The sequence below is a fragment of the Nematolebias whitei genome, chromosome 6 (genome assembly GCF_014905685.2).
Source record: "Nematolebias whitei isolate Nwh7 chromosome 6, NemWhi1, whole genome shotgun sequence".
Taxonomy (NCBI): domain Eukaryota; kingdom Metazoa; phylum Chordata; class Actinopteri; order Cyprinodontiformes; family Rivulidae; genus Nematolebias; species Nematolebias whitei.
The window spans coordinates 17,579,420-17,597,450 of record NC_056503.1 but is presented as its reverse complement, the minus strand read 5'-3'; the positions used below and the strand labels follow the sequence as shown (position 1 = coordinate 17,597,450).

General features: G+C 39.6%; 1 protein-coding gene across 1 annotated transcript; it reads left to right on the top strand.

The window, feature by feature from the left end:
- Window positions 1-4,434: 4,434 nt before the first annotated feature.
- psma6l (proteasome 20S subunit alpha 6, like) lies at window positions 4,435-13,983 on the top strand. Its single transcript, XM_037678070.1, has 7 exons — window positions 4,435-4,510; window positions 8,457-8,551; window positions 9,689-9,770; window positions 10,730-10,885; window positions 10,982-11,160; window positions 13,081-13,175; window positions 13,926-13,983. Exons 1-7 carry the CDS (start codon window positions 4,435-4,437, stop codon window positions 13,981-13,983), a joined length of 741 nt encoding a protein of 246 aa, XP_037533998.1.
- The last annotated feature ends 4,048 nt before the right edge of the window (window positions 13,984-18,031 follow it).

Genomic DNA, 18,031 nt, shown 5'->3' with positions numbered 1-18,031 from the left:
CCCCCCCGTTTTTCTTTGTTTCGGACACATTAAAGTCTCGTTCCATGTTACGGCCTTCTCAATCGTTGCAGCGCTCAGAGAAATGTCTTTAGACGTGAATTCAATGGTTGTCAGTAGAAACGGTTGGGTTGTTTCATGTCCACGTTTTAAATGGTCTCGCCAACAAACCGTCCCATTGTCTCCAGTTGGGGGGTGTTTTTGAGGAAACGGAAGAGGAGGCCCCGTTGTTCGGATATCTTGAAGCTTATGTCCATCGTTGGTTTCCCTGTCGGAGTAAATGTTTGTCAAGTAGACAGGGTGCTTTCACTTCCGTTGCACTTTCACAAGCTCGTGCACTTTTATTCAGACGTTCATTTTTACTGCAGAATACTAGTAATCAGCGTATTGATGCGGAGAAATGTGTAGATATTTTGTGCAATAATAACTTAATAACTATGTGACTGTTAACGTTTGAGTTTATACCCTGAAGCGAGTCGTTATTTCCTCTTCGTTTCTTTGGTCCAGTTGCAGCACGGATTGTTTAATTTGGCTCTTGCACTGTTAAAAACTCGACTGTTTGAGAAGAACCGAAGTGACACGAGCCAAACGCAGCGCAGGGAGTTCTTTATGAGTTGGCACTCCGGGTGTCGGGTCCGTCCTCGGCGCAGTTGGTCGTGTGACGGCAGAATGGGATGTTCTTAGAGCTTACAAGGTCTAAAAGTGTCACTTCAGGTTCTTAGCCAGCTTTGCACTCAACAAGCCAAGGAGAAGGAGCCGAAGAAGGGAGGAGGGACACTAAAGCCATTTGTTGTCTTGGAGTAACGGCGACACGACGATTATTCACTGCAGTCATGGGAAAGAGGAGTCCACCGTCTTTCAGGTCTCAGATTTAATGGATCAGGACATGTTCTGGTCTTTATCAGGTTCTGCAGTTGTTCAAATGTCCAACAAGTGCGCAACAACAGACTACACCATTTATTTATGACCGTACTTGCTGCCGTACAAGTCGCATCAGTCCAAATATGTCTAATAAAGTGGAAAAAACATAAATGCGTCGCTTCGCCGTACAAGTCGCATCTATTAGGCATCACTGCTGATAACCCTGAAATGTGGGTCGGTGTTGTGCCAAAAATCGATTGGCTACCAAATGACAGCCACAGGAGCGTGCACAGGAGGACTTTAACAAGAATTTAACAAGATTAGCACTTAAAAAACAATTATTTGCTTGCTCGAAATTATAGCAAAGGAGTGCCTCAGTTGAACGTTTCCTTTAACAATCAAATCAGCTGCATTTCGCCTGGGCGGCAAAATGCAGCTGATTTGACGTTTGCTCCTTTAGTTCCGGAGCGAGATGAGGGTGGTCCTATGGCAGGCCAAGTGTGTCATTAATAGCCACTTTTATCTATTAATGACACACTTAACTTGCCATATTGGTGGAGCACCCTCTAGTGGCTGAAAATGGTAGTGTTAAATATTTTCCATGTCAGAATGAATGAAATCGTCAGATTTCAGCCAAAAATTGGTTTATCAATGAAAATACGGGGGGGAAAATGTGTGTTAGTCACTTCGGTGTATAAGTCGCAGGACTTGCAGATTTATGCAAAAAGGTGCGACTTATACGGCAAAAAATATGGTAATTAAACCAAAACAAACCCAAAATAGAAACACTGACAGTGGAAAACTAAGTCCTACAGCTTGTAGGACCTCTTCAGCAGCAGGAACTCTCTGTGGTCATGTTCTGACTGTCAGTCGTGGATGTGGAGGATTTTGGGCCACTCTTCTTTACAACGTTGCTTCCGTTCGTTGAGGACTGCTCAGCTCTCAAAGTCCCATCAGAACATTTCTGTTAGGCTGTGTCTTTGACTGGATCGTCACAAAATGTTTAATCTGATCTTTTCCCAGTACATTAGCTGCTGTGATGAGGAATCAAGGTTCTGTTGACCCGGTTTGGCCCAACCTCAACCTCCAGCTGTCTACAGAGGAGTTCATGGTCAACTCAAGGACCGCACGGAGCCCAGATCATGGGTGCTGACAGCTGGGAGGACGTGTTTGTGCTGACATGTTGGTTGGTTTTCCTCAAACATGCAGCGGTGCATTGTGGGGGGGAGTGAGGGCGAGGTTAGAGAGGCTGTCTGTGATCGGAGGGTTGCTGGTTCAACTTCCCGGACCAACAGCATCATGGTGTGGGTGGGACACCAGCCTCTATCCTCATTTGCCTCACTGGGCCCTTGAGCAAGGCCCTTAACCCCCACCATCTGCTCCCCTGGGGGCCCTAGATGTCAGCTGTCTGCTCCACACAGAGGGCTGTGGCAGCTCTGGTCTGGTTGTCAGGAAGGACATCCAGCGTAAAAACTATCGCCAAGTCTCCATGTGAGTTAGTTCGCTGTGGTGACCCCTGAAGAAGGGAGCAGCCAAAAGAAAAACATGTAGCGGTGCATTATGGGTAAACACTTTGATCTCAAACGTTCCAGACGTTTTGTGTTTATTTATGACCCGTTCAGTCTTTATTCAGTCCTGACGTGACCTTTGACCTTTAACTTGCTAACGTGCATATAGAGTCTGGGGTGCAGGTCTTGTATTTTATTCTTAACTCATTTATCTGATTATTGCATGGTCTGACCTCTGAACTCGGTCAGAGATTATGATGCAACATCGCCCCCTGGAGGACACTGCGACATGCACTTATTAACAGAGGAAGGCCCAGTTGCTGCAATAACAAATATCTTGGAGCACATGTGAATGCAATAAACAGCCAAGTGATTTTATGTATTCTAATATATAATCAAAGTGCATAGTTAAATATTCATATAGAAAATCCCTTGTTTAGGTACAGAGCTGAGATTTGCAGTACACTTCTGTTTTGAAAAGCTGATCAGATTAGTAATCTCACACAGGAGCTTATTGTAGTAGATTCCAAAGAGGAATGTGTCCATTTGAGAATAAACGAGAAATGAATGTACTGTACTTTCCTTCTTTTTTTTAAAGTACAAAATATTTCCACTAAATGGAACTTACCAACCAGCAGGAAAGATGTAAAAATGTCTCGTTTATGAAAAGGGTGAGTGGGGGTATAGAGGATATTTAACTAACAGGTAGGAATAAGAACATGATTTGCAATATTATCGGTCAATCAGTGTATTTTGTGCCTGCTGTATCCCCTTCAATGCTACCTGTCAATCAATAAACGGTGTCTCTAACCAACCTGTTTCTGGCTCAGAGTAAATTACTGACACTGACTGTTGAACAAGTGGTGCGCTGCTGTCCCCCCCTCACTGAAGGACTTGAATAACGAACGTTTGTTTTGAGATGAGCTATTCTGGACTTGAAGTGACCAGGGAATACAAATACAGCAGTCCCTCGTTTATCATACCCTGATCCATACCCTGAAGCCTCACGATAAGTGAACAGCTGCAAGTAGGAATAGTAGTGCAAGTTTATTTTAGTGTATATACATATACATAAAACAATGTTTCTAACACTAAACGCAAAAGAGCACAACAGCTGATCAGCTGCAGGAGCAAGCTTCTCCCACAGCTGTCATTAAAGTAACCTTTATGTATGTAAGCAATTTTTAAAATTACATTAATATATGGTATGAACTCAAAAACAGAGTTGGCCCATTGGAGAGGACTAGTGATGGTCCTGATTTTTAAAATCAGTATTTTCTATAGAACGCCTGAATCAGTTGACCTCTATAATTTTAGGAACCACTGTGGTAGCCTATATTATTAAATGTATTTTGAAGAGGGAATAATATGCAAATAATACTAAAACCACTGAATTATTTGTGATTTTATGTATGTTAATTTATTTTGTAATTTATTCACATTTGCAGAAAAACAGCATTTTTTAATTCGAGTGTTCTTTTTCCCCTCTTACAAAACGTTACTTTGTTTTGATGTAAAAACACATAAACGGGACACGATGTTGTAATTTATGGGTGGTTATATTGCAATAAAAAACTGCACAACTCTGTTCCTTATTTGTAAATGTTTCCTAAATTAAATTACTACCCAACTATAAGTATAAATAGTTTTCCGTCCATCACCAGTGTGAAAGCGTCAGAAGTTTTTGGCATGAACGGAGTTCCATACTTTTCAGTTTTTCCTACACATTGGAAGCGGTTATTGTAAATAAATAAAGTATAACAATAATAATAATGTTTAATTGAGTTAAGTATTAAATGATCCGTGCTGAGAGAGAGTCAGAGGAGTGTCTCTGCAGAGAGGACATTAATGTGTCCTCTCCAGGTGATAGACGGTGCCGGCTGCCTGATTTCCTTGTTGCTCCTGAAGTTTAAGCGAAAGAGAAAGTAAAGTAAAAGAAGCAGGCAGCAGCAGAGAGACGTCTCCATTTGTCCTGACACTCACACATGCAGTTTACCGCCTACTGACTCTGAAACCTTCACTTAGATCCATTAAAGTCTAACATCCAAAGGACAAGGTCCGGAGGAACATGTCCCGCGGCTCCAACGCAGGCTTCGACCGACACATCACCATCTTCTCCCCGGAGGGCCGCCTCTACCAAGTGGGTGAGGAATTTTAATAAAACTCAGCAACATGTCTGCTGTGTGCACAGGGACACCTCTTTACTGCAGACACTTCTCTCTAAACCAATAAATATCACAAAAATCATAAAGTTTGCATCGACGTTTAAAACTTTTTATTTATTCTCATTAAAATGGAAGTTAAAGTTTGTTTTTGTTGGTCTTAAGTTATTCCCAGTGGGAATAAAGTTAATTTAAGTTTTTAGAACCTCTCTAAAGTCTGTATGGAAGCCCATTTCCGTCATGAAAGAAAAAATAATGCCCAACAGGTAGTCATAATTTTGCGTTTTAAAGTCATAATTACGAGAATAAAAGTCATAATTTTGAGTTTTAAAGTCATAATTACGAGAATAAAAGTCATAATTTCGAGTTTTAAAGTCATAATTACGAGTTTTAAAGTCATAATTTTGACTTTTCTAATTTAATTTTTTAAGTTTGTCCTTGCTGGACACCATGACTGTACAGGGATGCGACTTCCTGTCAGACACCGGTAGTTTTCCTGCGTAGCACAAAGATATCATATAAAACATATAAAAGTGTTTATATGATATCTGTGACATAGCACATGGATTCATTCATTCAATGTATGTCCCTCTGCCTTCATACATCAATCCTTTTAAATAAGGTATGGAATGTGTACACCTTTTCATCGCCACTTTATATAGCGTTTATAATAGAAGCCCATTTCCGCTATGAAATAAAAGCCCAACAGGAAGTCATAATAGAGTTTTAAAGTCATATTTACGAGAATAAAAGTAATAATTATGACTTTAAAATGCATAATTATAACTTATTCTCATAATTAGGACTTTAAAAGTTGAAATTATGACTTCCTGTTGGGCTTTTATTTTTTCTTTCATGGCGGAAATGGGCTTCCATACTTTACTCTGGCAGATTTAGGCACACATTTTTATACTAACACTGATGGACTCATCAATCCAAATATATTTCCTGTCAAAGCTGTTCTTTATCTGGACAAACTGCATGTCCTGCGAAAATGCAGTGTGAATTATTGTAGAAGAACTTGCTGAAAAACAGCTGAAATTAGCTAAAAACATGCTGAAATATAGCTGAAATGAAAGAACAAGCCTAAATTAGCAGAAAAATGCAGAAATAACACATATTTGCTGAACTGGGTTTAAATAAGCAGAAATTAGCACAAGAATGTGAAAATCAGCTGAAAATGCAGAAAGAAGCTTAAATTATCAGACGGAAGTGGAAAGAGCTAAAATGAGCTAAAAATGTGGAATTAGCTGAAAAAGCTCACATTTGCATAAAACAAGTAAAGAGTAACTGATATAGCAAAAATAAAAGGTTGAAAATAGTTTTAAAAAAATCTGAAAAGAGTATAAATTGAAATTAGCAGAAATTAGTTAATTAGGCGGAAAGTAGCAAAGTCCATGCTCAATAATCCAGGTATACAATCCAACATTTTTCAGTCAGGTCATCTGGACACTTTATTTTTTTTTTGTGCTGAAACATTTCACCTTCGATCCAGAAGGCTTCATCAGTCAAGGAAACACACAACAAAACTGATTCTTCCCCCAAACAGCTTACTCCAAACTGGAACAAACCAGTTATGTTGGTGCTAAGATGGTGTCTTTGGCACACCCCCTCCTCCGGTGCCGGCCGTCTTCCTCGTCAACAATCATGTCAAACTGGTTCAAAACAACAAAGTCCATACTCAATAATTCAGGTATACAATCCAACATTTTTCAGTCAGGTCATCTGGACACATTCTTTTTTTTTTGTGTTGAAACTAAATGTTTCAACACAAAAAAATTAACTGTCCAGATGACCTGACTGAAAAATGTTGGATAGACTGAAAGTATCAGAATTTACCAAAAGAAACTTGAATTTATCTGAAAACAGCTGAAATTAACTAAATATGCTCAAAAGGTAGCTGAAAACATAGAACATGCTTAAATTAGCAGCAGAATGAACATGTTTGCTTAATTAGGCTGCAAGAAGCAGAAATGAGCACAAAAGGTGAAGTTCTAGAATTGTGCCGCTCCAGGTGGCTGCATGTTGGAGCAGCTCTGTTACTTTCATTCTGACATTTTGCTTTTGGAAACTTTAATTCCTCTTTTTCTGGATGTAAATCACATTTTTTGGATGATGGTTTCCTCTGGTATCGGATGTTGTGCAGCTGGAAGGATTTTTACTGAAACTTTTTTAGTTTTGGACATTTGTTATGATGCGTAACCATGGCAACAAGGCAGTTTTCTACAACCAACAGCTGATTAACATCTCAAAAGCTCAAATAATATCTCAACTACAGCCCCAAATCTCAAATGAGTTGAAAAGGATGTTCTGTGGATGCATTCTCATCTACCTGCCAGCTGTGCTTGAGTGCCTGACCACTTAGATCCTGGAACGAGCAGGAAACATGGCTCATGACAGCAGAAGGACAGGATCGTCCCTCGGCACCTACGGCTGGCTGTTCACAGTGACGAGGAGCTCGGCAGACTGCTGGGAGGAGTGGCCATCGCTCTGGGAGGAGTTCTGCTCGGCATTCAGGTGGTCCTACAGCCCGAGGGGACCGAGAGGTCAGCCGAGTCTGGGTGGACGGATCGGACTGCATCTGCAGCCAGTTTCTTAGGATCCACTGTGGGATGGACCTTTACAAGAGATCCTTCCTGTCTACAACCATCAGTATCTATAACATCTCGGTAAAAGGAGATAAAAGGTTGAAATTAGTGCAAGAAATGTGGAATTAGCTGAAAAGGCTAAAATTAGCATTAAAACAGCTATATAGTAGCTGAAATGGTAGAAAAACCTGAAACGTGCAGAAATAAGCTGAAAGGAGCACAAAAAGCTGAAATTAGCAGAAATAAGTTGGAAGAAACACAAAAATGTAGTTAGTAGAAAGAATCTGAAAGGAGCACAGAACAGCTGAAACTGCTGAAAGTAAGTGAATTTGTTTTTAAATTTGCACAAGCAAGCTGAAAGAAGCTGAAGCAGAACAAAATGTGAAAGGAGCAGTAAAAGGTTGTAAACAGATCTAAACATTTGAAGGATGTAAAATGAGCTCAGTTCATTTTCTATGAGAGAAAAAAATGTCAGAAAAGGCTAAATATTTAAAAAAGCTAAAGTTGCACTAATACCAAAAATCATAGCAGGATTGTCCTGAAAGAGCTGAACATTTTGATGTATGATTTGTTGAAGTAGCTAAAATCTGCAGGACAAGAATTGCGCCGAAAAACTTCAGGAATAGTTTAAGGTACTAAGAAGAATGTGGAATAATAAATATAAACAGGATTACAATAGTGTGAATGCTTAATAAGCATTCACACAACAAAATACCAGCTTTTACTCACTGTCAGCAGATATAAAATATTTATACAGAACATGCTGATGTCAGTTTATGGTAAAAATATATAAAACAACACATATTTGTCTTTATTTTCCTGTGTTTTGTTGATTTGAGCATAAATTAAAAGTTGATCATTTCTTGCAGTCACATACGTGTTATAAATGACTCTCAGCTACTACCACACCAAGTGTTAGCTCACAATCTGTAAAACTGACTTTTGTAAGGTCAGTTATTTTGCTAACAGACACAAACACAGTCATGGGCTCTGCCTTCAAGATTAGTAATCTGTCAAAACTTGGAGACACAAGGTTTAGATTTAGACTTCCCAAATGTTACGTCTCGATCACATCAAGATTCTTCTTTAAAGCACCGCTGGTTTCATTCAAGATTGTTTCACCTGGTGTTTCTAAACCAGTCCAGGTGCACGGGCTCAGCTTAGGCTCCAGAAACCAAACCAGTTCTACTAAGTGTCACACAGTTTGTTCACTAAAAACATCCAGGCCCCGATTGATTAAAGGCCAACAAGCTCCAAACCCTGAAGCTGTGGACGTTTGTGGGTCAGAGGCAGATCAGTTGTGCAGAAGCTGAGAGACGAACTCGTGTGGTTTCTTACAGAATATGCCTTTAAAGCCATCGCTCAGAGTGGGCTGACGTCGGTCGGGATCAGGGGGTCCGACACCGTGGTGGTCGTTACGCAAAAGAAAGTACAGGTATGATCACGCACACACACACACACACGTTGTTGTACTAATGATCAGGTGAGCTGCATGCAGTGAAGCCACGCTAGTATCTTGTTCCAGCTTTTACTGGAAGAAAACTGGAACCTGACACAAACATACGAACCCAGTCCACCCATCAGCGTGGTGGTACTCACATTACCACACCACAGAACTCTTTGTACTGGTTTATTATCTGCCTTTCATGCCAGCGTTTTAAACTCAGATCTACGGTGGCCTTAAGGTGTAAATGAACAACATTTGAAAATCCGGAATTACATTAAGCCAAACAGGAAGTTTTTTTTTTTTTTTTTAACTTTATTAGCTTTATTATTATTTATTTATTTATTATAATTATTATTCATTAACTTTATTTTTCAAATGTAATTCTGTTTTTTTTCAAATGTAATTCTGTTTTTTCGAATGTGATTCCGTCCACTTCCGCTTTGTCCACTTCCGCTTTGTCCACTTCCACTTTGTCCACTTCCGCTTTGTCCACTTCCACTTTGTCCACTTCCACTTTGTCCACTTCCACTTTGTCCACTTCCACTTTGTCCACTTCCGCTTTGGCTTAATGTAATTCTGTTTTTTCAAATGTTGTTCATTTACACCTTAGGGCCACTGTACAGATCTTCATTAGAGCCATTTTGGTTCAAACGGACATAAAGCTGCAGCTCATGGGAAGTTGTGAGATTCTGAGAAACGTGTTAGAGCGCTCAGAGAATGATTCTCAGCTGCTGCCACACCGAACTTCAGCTCAGTATCTGGAAATGTGACGAGGTTGTAGCTGTTTTTGTGTTGGCTCTTTGCAGAGGGGGCCCTTTGGAATAAGATCAACTCCGAAAGTGAATCAACCGAGACTTTGAGTTTTTAAAATTAAACTCTGTGCAGTGGTTCATGAGATATTTTGCTAACAGATAGACAAAAACACACTCGCACACAGACATGAGCAAAAAATATATATTTATCCAAAGGGCCAGGTGATAATTGAAGACATATCCCAACCTAAAGAGCTCACTCCACCCATCACAGGATGATCTATTGATTGTTCAAAACTCTAAATGTGTTTGTTTAAACAGTTTTAATCTGTTTTTACCAAGCAAGATGGTTTTCTGTTATTTCTGCGTGCAGGACAAGCTGCTGGACTCCTCCACTGTGACCAACATGTTCAAGCTGACCCCTCGCATCGGCTGCGTGATGACCGGCCACAATGGTGCGTTCAGGGCCTCACATCAAACCAGACAGGGTGGAGTGTGTTTCACGCATCAGTAGAATCTCAGTGATGAGCTGATGTTTGGCTAGCTAGGAGAAATGTCATTTCCTGTGAAAATGCAGCCTGAATGCTTATTGCTGAATATTTGCTGAAAGCTGCTGAAAAGAAACTGTTAATGTTAGCTGAATTTGAACAGCTGACATTTGCTCTATGCAGGAAAATAAAAGCTGAAAGCAGCAGAAATGTGTAGAAAAAGCTGAATAGAGCTAAAATGTAGCTGAAATGAGCAGAATAAGCTGAATTAGGCAGAGAGAGGTTCATTAGATTACAAAATCTGAAATATGCAAAAAAGTAACTGAAAAAGGCAGAAAAAAGCTGAAATTAGACAAAAGTACCTAAAAGAAACATCTGAAATTAATGGAAAAAGAAGCTGAAAATAGCTGAAAGAGGCTGAAAAGGTATAAAAAGTTTAAATGATTTAAAAAAAAATCACAAAAGGCAGAAATTAGATAAAAACAATTGCAGAAAACATAATATTAGCAGAACAATCCTAAAATGTATCTGGAAACGCGCTACATTTTAGCAAAAATAAGCTGACAGGAGCATAAAAAGCTGAAACTAGCAGAAAGAAGCTGAAGGGAACAGAAAAATAGCTGAAGTGAGCAGTAAAGAGTTTTAAACAGCACGAAGGGTTTGACAGACGTGAAGAGAGCTCCATTAATTTTAAATGAGAAAAACATGGCTGAAAAGGCTAAATATAAAAAATAAAAAAAAAGTCCCAGCAGGAATGTCCTGAATGAGCTGAACGTTTTGATTCATGAAGTGTTGAAATGGAACACAAACTGTGGAACGAGTTACACAAACATTTGGAAGAGAAGTGGATCTGATTTAGAAACATTCAGACTATTAGAATGTGCACGTTTGTGTTTTCAATGCTCCGTCCTGTCTGGTGTGAGCAGCGGACAGCCGGTCGCAGGTTCACCGGGCCCGAGTGGAAGCTGGAGAATGGAAATATAAGTTTGGCTACGACATCCCGGCAGACGTTTTGTGCCGCAGGCTGGCCGACATCTCCCAGGTGTACACGCAGAACGCAGAGATGAGACCTCTGGGCTGCTGTGAGTGATCACGACCTGGACCTCTTTCTGTCTCAGAATCATTTGACTGTGAAGACCTGCAGGGTGTCCGGCAGCTAAACCCTGGTTCTGTTCCAGGTATGATCATGGTGGCTATTGACCCCCAGCACGGTCCCGTTCTCTACAAATGTGACCCGGCAGGCTACTACTGTGGCTTCAGAGCTACGGCGGTCGGAGCCAAACAGACGGAGGCCAACAGCTACTTAGAGAAGAAACTGAAGAAGAAGCCGGACCTGACCCAGGACAGAACCGTGCAGGTAAGCCTGATGAAACGGGACTCGCAACGACTGTCCAGCTGTGGATGACCCAGCTGGACCCGCTCCTCTGTCCAACATGACCAGCTCTGTGGACGTCCTAACAAAGGACATGTTCTCTGGTGGTACCACACTGAGCCTAGGCCTGTCGTGATAAACAATAAATCAATGAATCGCATGATAAATGAAAATTATCAACCTCATTTATCGGCTTTATCATTTCTTTGTCTCTCTCTCTCTCTTTCTACTGAAGACACTGGATGACAAAAGGCTCAACTCCGGTGCTCTTCACTGACCCCTCTCTTTCTCTTTAAAATCTGTTTTAAACGTCCAAAATCACGTTGTTGGATGGTTAAAAGAAGCTAAGCTGAGAAGCTAAGCTACGAGCTAAGCTAACAGGCCGACCTCGGGGAAAAAAACCTCCGTCTTGTCGAAGCTCCAAAATTCATTGTAGAAACCCGTGCCTTCGTCTAAAAAGTTGTTTTTCTCTGCAAAAAGAAGCTGAGAACTTGTTTACTGATATTTTTATTCAAAGTTTTGTGTGAAAAATGTTATGCTAAAGAGCTCAAACCACATGAGCGGCCGCCATTTTGAGAACCAAAAAAAGGAAAGAGAGACAGACCATGTCATGTCAAGGGGCCTCCCTCCCATTTTTCTTAAAGAGACACGCTGCTCGCTCCCTCACTATCCAGCCTTTGGTTCAAATAGTCTCATACTGCTATCCAGTGGTCCAAAAAAGGTACTACACAGAAACTAACCTATTTTTCTTCTTAAATTTGACAGTATTTACTAATGTCAAATTTCAAACAATATTATCATTTATCGCAATAATTTCTGAGACAATTAATCATCCAGCAAAATTTGTTATGGTGACAGGTCTAGTCAGCAGCTGTTCTGGCCATTGTGAGTCTGCCCGGCTTGTGTGAAGGATTGTGCCGTGCGGTGAGCACTCAGACTCAGATGCTGTGTGAGCTGAGCTGTAAGCTGGACACGATTTCTGAGAGTCGCAGGCCACTTGCGGCTCCTGAAACTCACTGGCAAGAAACAATTGACCTTGGAGAAGCTACAAGCTTGACCCGGCGGTGCTGACCAAAAATTGGCTGTTTGGAGCCGCCACTGAGACGTACCAAAACTATAAAGCAGACAGAAATCAAGCAGAGTCAGCCTGACCCAAAATAACTGTTATGTGAATCTTGCTCCCCCGTGTCGGCCTTGAATTGGCCAACTATCTCAAACTCTGCTGGATGTTATGTGAACAAGAAGATCTGCTCCACCCCTACCCACTCCCTCCCCGAGAACATCTGTGGACCTGTGTCAGAGCTGAGCCGGCTGATAGACACTGCACCATCTCTTATCAGGACTATGAGGACTGTCTTTCAGTGTCCACAGACAAGCTCACCACATTCATCGTCATGCATATGTATTACAATGTCATCAGTATGTTGCTGTTTCTGTACTGAGGTTTTTTTTTTCAACTTTCACACTGTGTCCTGTCTAGAACACAATGTGAGATATGATTTTTTAAATAATATATATATATATCCTTCCCTCGTGTTTCTCTTTTACTATCTAACGAAAAAGGAAGCGCCTCCCACGATGCCGCAGCCTCAGACATCTCCGTCTATCGACATCTGTTGTTTATGTTTTACTCTGACGGGCTGTACTGAAATATAATTTTGTTGTGCTTCTGTGCAATGACAATAAAGCTAATTCTGATTCTGAACTTCCCACCCAAGGTGTTTCCTTTTACTTATTCATTTTTTATTGGCTGAGAGATGGTGCGTTCACATGCAGTAAGACCTGAACCAGCTTCAAAGAGCTTCTAAGGCCTCAAACATCCGTCTTCTGCTAGTTGTGTCAGTGTTGGCAGGTACATAATATTTAGTTTCAGCACCTTCACCTCTCCCCCGTCTCTTGTTCCAGTTGGCCATATCCTGCCTGTCCTCCGTCCTGTCGTTGGACTTCAAAGCCACTGAGCTGGAGATCGCCATCGTCACCAAAGACAAACCTAAGTTCAGGTAACGTTGCTCAGACTCTGACTGTGGTTCAGTTTGGAGAGGAGAGACAAGTTTACATTATATAAATGAAACAGAATCGCTGCTCTTTCATTCAGCCATTTGTTTTTCTAGAAATAAATCTCAGCGATCTGCAGTTCCTGAACATATGAACCAATCTCTTTTCATCCTAGGGTAACAGATTGGTTTCAGTTTAAATAAATAACTTTCGTCCATCAAATCGTTTTTATGCCGACACAAAGAAACTACCGGCCTCAGTCAGTCCAGTGAGTGGATTAAATTAAATCCACAATAATTTGAGTCATTTTGTTTATAAAAATCACTAAAGCTGTGTGTGTTGTAGTTGTTGCAGCCTGGAGGAACAATTCAAATGCAAATAAATCATTTAAAGCTCCAAATGTATATAATACTCATGGCTGTATGTAAACTTCTGACTGCTACTGCATATAAGAAAGTCGCAACCTTATTGATTAAAAATGTTATTAATGTTTATAAATTAATGAAATCAGGTCTTAAACGTTAAAGTGGAGCCTCAAAGTACCAACGTTTGTTTTTTATGGTTTAGTTTATTTTACCTGATCTGGGAAAAATAATTGCAGCAACTTTATTGCATGTACTGTATATGTTTTAGTTAAACATGAACTTTGATAATTTTGTGGTTACATTGAGTAGTTTAAGCACCTTGATGCTTTCAAACACAGTTTGGTGCTGACTCATCTTTTTATGAGTTTTTCCCCTCGTCTTCTCCCGCAGGACTCTGTCAGAGTCTGAGATCGAAGCCCACCTTGTTGCCATAGCGGAGCGGGAGTAGACGCCCTCACCGTCGTCGGTCCACCGTCATTAACAGCATTTCATCCTGAGAGTTTGAATATTTACAGCCGCACACAACCTGAATAGCACCGTTGTGTCCAGGAAGATAAACCATGCTGACCTGGTGAAGGAATGCTGTTCGAAAGGTTTGATTTGTTCTGATCCAGCAGACTTCTTCAATGGGTTTTAATTTAATACAGCAGCAGGATGACGTGTGAACGGCACATTTTATCACTGAGCTTATTTAATGCAGTCTTTATACCTGTTTTTACAATAAGGGTCAAACTAATTCATCACCACCTAATAAACAACTGTCTTTAATAAAATGAAGAAAACTAGAAGAGTTTTTCTTTCCTGATGTTTTGTTGCTGTTGTTGACCAGCAGGTGGCAGCAGTGAGTTTAGATTGACTTCATGAGTGGTTCACAGTTTTACTGAAGTAAATCCAGGATTCGGTGAGTCCTGACATTTTTCAAGTTAAACTTAAAGACAGCCTGTGGAGATTTAATCAGGAACCAACGCATCACTTCCTCCACCTGTCTGCTGCATCATGACCTGGAGTTGATGCTGTGGTGTCTGCATCCAGGCCCTGTTTCACCACTTACATCTCTGGCTCCGTTTCCATTTTCCCATTTAAGGAGCTCTAGACCAGTAAATAATGAGAGAAATGTTATTTCCTGTGGAAATGCTTACTGCTGAATGATTTTAGCTGAAAGCTGCTGAAAAGGTTTCATCCCTTATCTGTTAACGTTTGCTGAAAGCAGGAAAAAAGAATCTGAAAGCAGCAGAACTGTGCAGAAAAAGCTGAATAGAGCTAAAATGTGCTGAAATAGGCAGAAGTAGGTTGATTGCCAAAACGTAAAGTTAGTACGCACAACAACTGAAAGGAGCAGAAAGAGGCAAAAAAGTATAACGGTGACAAAACACCTGTGTTGGAGTATTTTATTTAAACGACATGTTTTAACAGTTTTACACCTTTGAGAAAATGTTTAATTTTATACAGTTAAAAACGTGGTGGACATTCGGGAGTGGCGTTCTGTGGAAAGGTTATGATAATTTTTTTACTTTCATTTTTTATTCATTCGTTTAAAAAAAACTAAAAAAACTAAACAAATTCATCAAAAAGAAAAAAAACATTGAATGAAAAGAGTGTAGAAAGAAGAAAAAATCTTATAATATCTGCCTCTTATTTAAAACAGTATAAAATAACTAACTCAGGCTTGAACAATCTCCAAAGTGAAAACAAAAACATCAGGCATCCTTCACTTGGTATCATACTTTCCTAACAATTTTAACTTAATCATCTTTTTAAACATATAAATTGTTTTAGAAATTGTTACGTTGATCTCAAGACAATTCCAATCTTATTCCGTGAACTACAACGCAGCTCCTTCAGACCAGTTCTAAATGGAGATTTACAAACATTTCCATTCCCTTAAGGTTATAATGACTCTTTTTTTGGATACATTTTTATTGAATATTTGGGGTAATATTTTTATGACCTTAACACATGACTTGTAAAATATTATATTCAACCAAATCATAAAATTTTAATAATTTAAACAGATGAAATAATATATTTGTTGGGTGACAAAAGCACTTCCTTCTAGTAATTCTTATAGTTCTTTTTTGTAAAATAAAAATAGGGTTTGTAATTGTTTTGCATGTTTTTCCCCAAACTTCAATACAATATATTAAACATGGAACAATCATTACATTATACACTATATACAAAGCTTTGTCATTCAAAAACTCTTTTACTTTAAACATTAATGCAACTGATTTTGCTGTTTTTATTCTTAAGTAATTTACTTGAGGTTTCCATGTCAGCTTCTCATCAATAACCACACCCAAAAATTTAATTTAATTAACTCTATGAATTTCAATACTGTCAATTTTAAATGGGGCTTTGATCATTTTATTTCTATTACAAAATATCATGTCGTTTGTTTTTCCAAATTTAATGATAACTTAAGTTGGAACCAAGTTTGTATTTTTATGAATTCTGCCTGTATCATCTCCAACATCTGTTCAATATCTTCACCCGAACAAAAAAAAGTGGTATCATCTGCAAATACAACACACTTCCAAAGCCCTGACACGTTATTATCTTACCTGTTGCTCTTTGAACGACCTCAGTTTGAAGAAACGCTGTAATTCATACCAAAGTGACAAGCTAATGGCTAGTCTGAACAAAGTCAAGCCTAATGTGGATTGTTGCTGTCTGTAAACAAGTCTAGACTTGACAATACTACCTGCTGCTATTAGTGCTTGCAAACACCCACAGAATTATTTAAACTGTGTAATGTAAACAAATACTGCTTAAAAAGGTGTACAAAGTAGCGTTAGCATGCTATGAAGTTTTGTAGTTTGTAGTCGTTTTAACACGACAGTAATTACTTTGGTCTTAGTTACGTTTGCATTAGCTGTTAGCTCACGAGTTTGGTCAGAGATAAACTTTCTTCAAGCAGAGGTTGCTTAAGGAGCTATCTGCAGCAGGTAAGATAGTAACTCTTTATAACTTCTCCACAGAACCTCACTTCTAAATGTCCAAACATTACTATCATTTCATCCTATCAGTGTTAATGTCACAGCATCACTGTGGGAAGTGCATTACAGTTACATGTTACAATTAATCAGATTTAATTAATTTTTTTTATGCAGGACAAAGAGGATTGAAAATACAAACACAAAAGAAGTCACATTTAGGGATGCACAAATAAATTGGCCTATCATCTATTTGAGTGATGTAACTTGTTTGCTGCCTCTGTGGGTGATAGTGACGGTCAAAGGTTATGTGACCAACTCTGGTAAAGGTTTAAATGGAGACGGACACCATGGATGAATATTTTATTTTGATTGTGTACTGCAAGATTTTTAATATTTAAAGGAATCTGACCAGTTGGAACAATAAAACGAGGTGTAAAAATATTGGAGGCTGTTTTAGTTTTCATAAGTTTAAAAAACTTAATGACAATGCATTCTGGGTAAACTTTGTAGACTGGTTGATTCAGCGCTAGCTCAGTTCAGCTTGAAAGTTAATTTTGGACATTATATAATTTTTAACGGCACGGTGGCGAAGCTGGTAGAGCTGTTGCCTCTCAGCGAGAAGGTCGCCAGATCAAATCCTAGCCAGGGGACATTCTGGGTGAAGTTTGCATCTTCTCTCCGTGCATGCGTGGGTTTTCTCCAGTTTAGCGTTAGCTTCAGAGCTAATAAACATCACATGTTGCTCAAGTTGATGGTTTTGACCCATATATTGTGCATAAAACTAATACAAAATACAAATTTACTGTCACGTTGTAATGTTTTAGTCTTGACTCCTTGTCTTTTCTTCTTCACTACAACCGATGTACGTCATCGCCTCGTGAATGCAATACACCGGTAAAATTACGGCAACGTCCTCAGCTGAAAAATGTAATTAACTTTTTTTTTTTAAAGTAATTAGGAGTTTCACGTGGCTCAAACAGCTTTCAGCAGAATAGATAGATAACAACAGAATAAGGCTAATATGTGCAAGTAGTGGGAGAGCCCTTTAGAAACTGCAGATTATGTCAGGTGTGGTATTTCCACAGCTGGCACAGCTGGCACAGTTGTTAGAGGCGTCACCTCTCAGCGAGAATGTCGCAGTCTTGCATCCTGGCATTTCTGCGTGGAGTTTACATGTTCTACCCATGCATACATGGGTTTCCTCCCGCAGACCAAAAACATGCATGTTAGGCTGATTGGTGACTCTAAATTGTCTCTAGGTGTGAGTGAGAGAGTGAACGGTTGTTTCGTTTGTCTCTATGTGTCCCTGTGATGGACTGGAGACCTGTCCAGGGTGTCCCCTGCCTCTCACACAGTGATAGCTGGACGTGGACAGCTCCTTTGAAGAAAAGTGAAAGGACAATAATGTTTTTGCCTTGTGTCAGCAAAATATCCCATGAACCACTGAGTGGAATTGAATGAATCTGAAAATAATCAGTGGATGCACATTCATTGTAGTCAACCCATTTCAAAGTGGCCACCAAAAACTAAAAGACCTTTGTAAACTCAAACACAGCTACA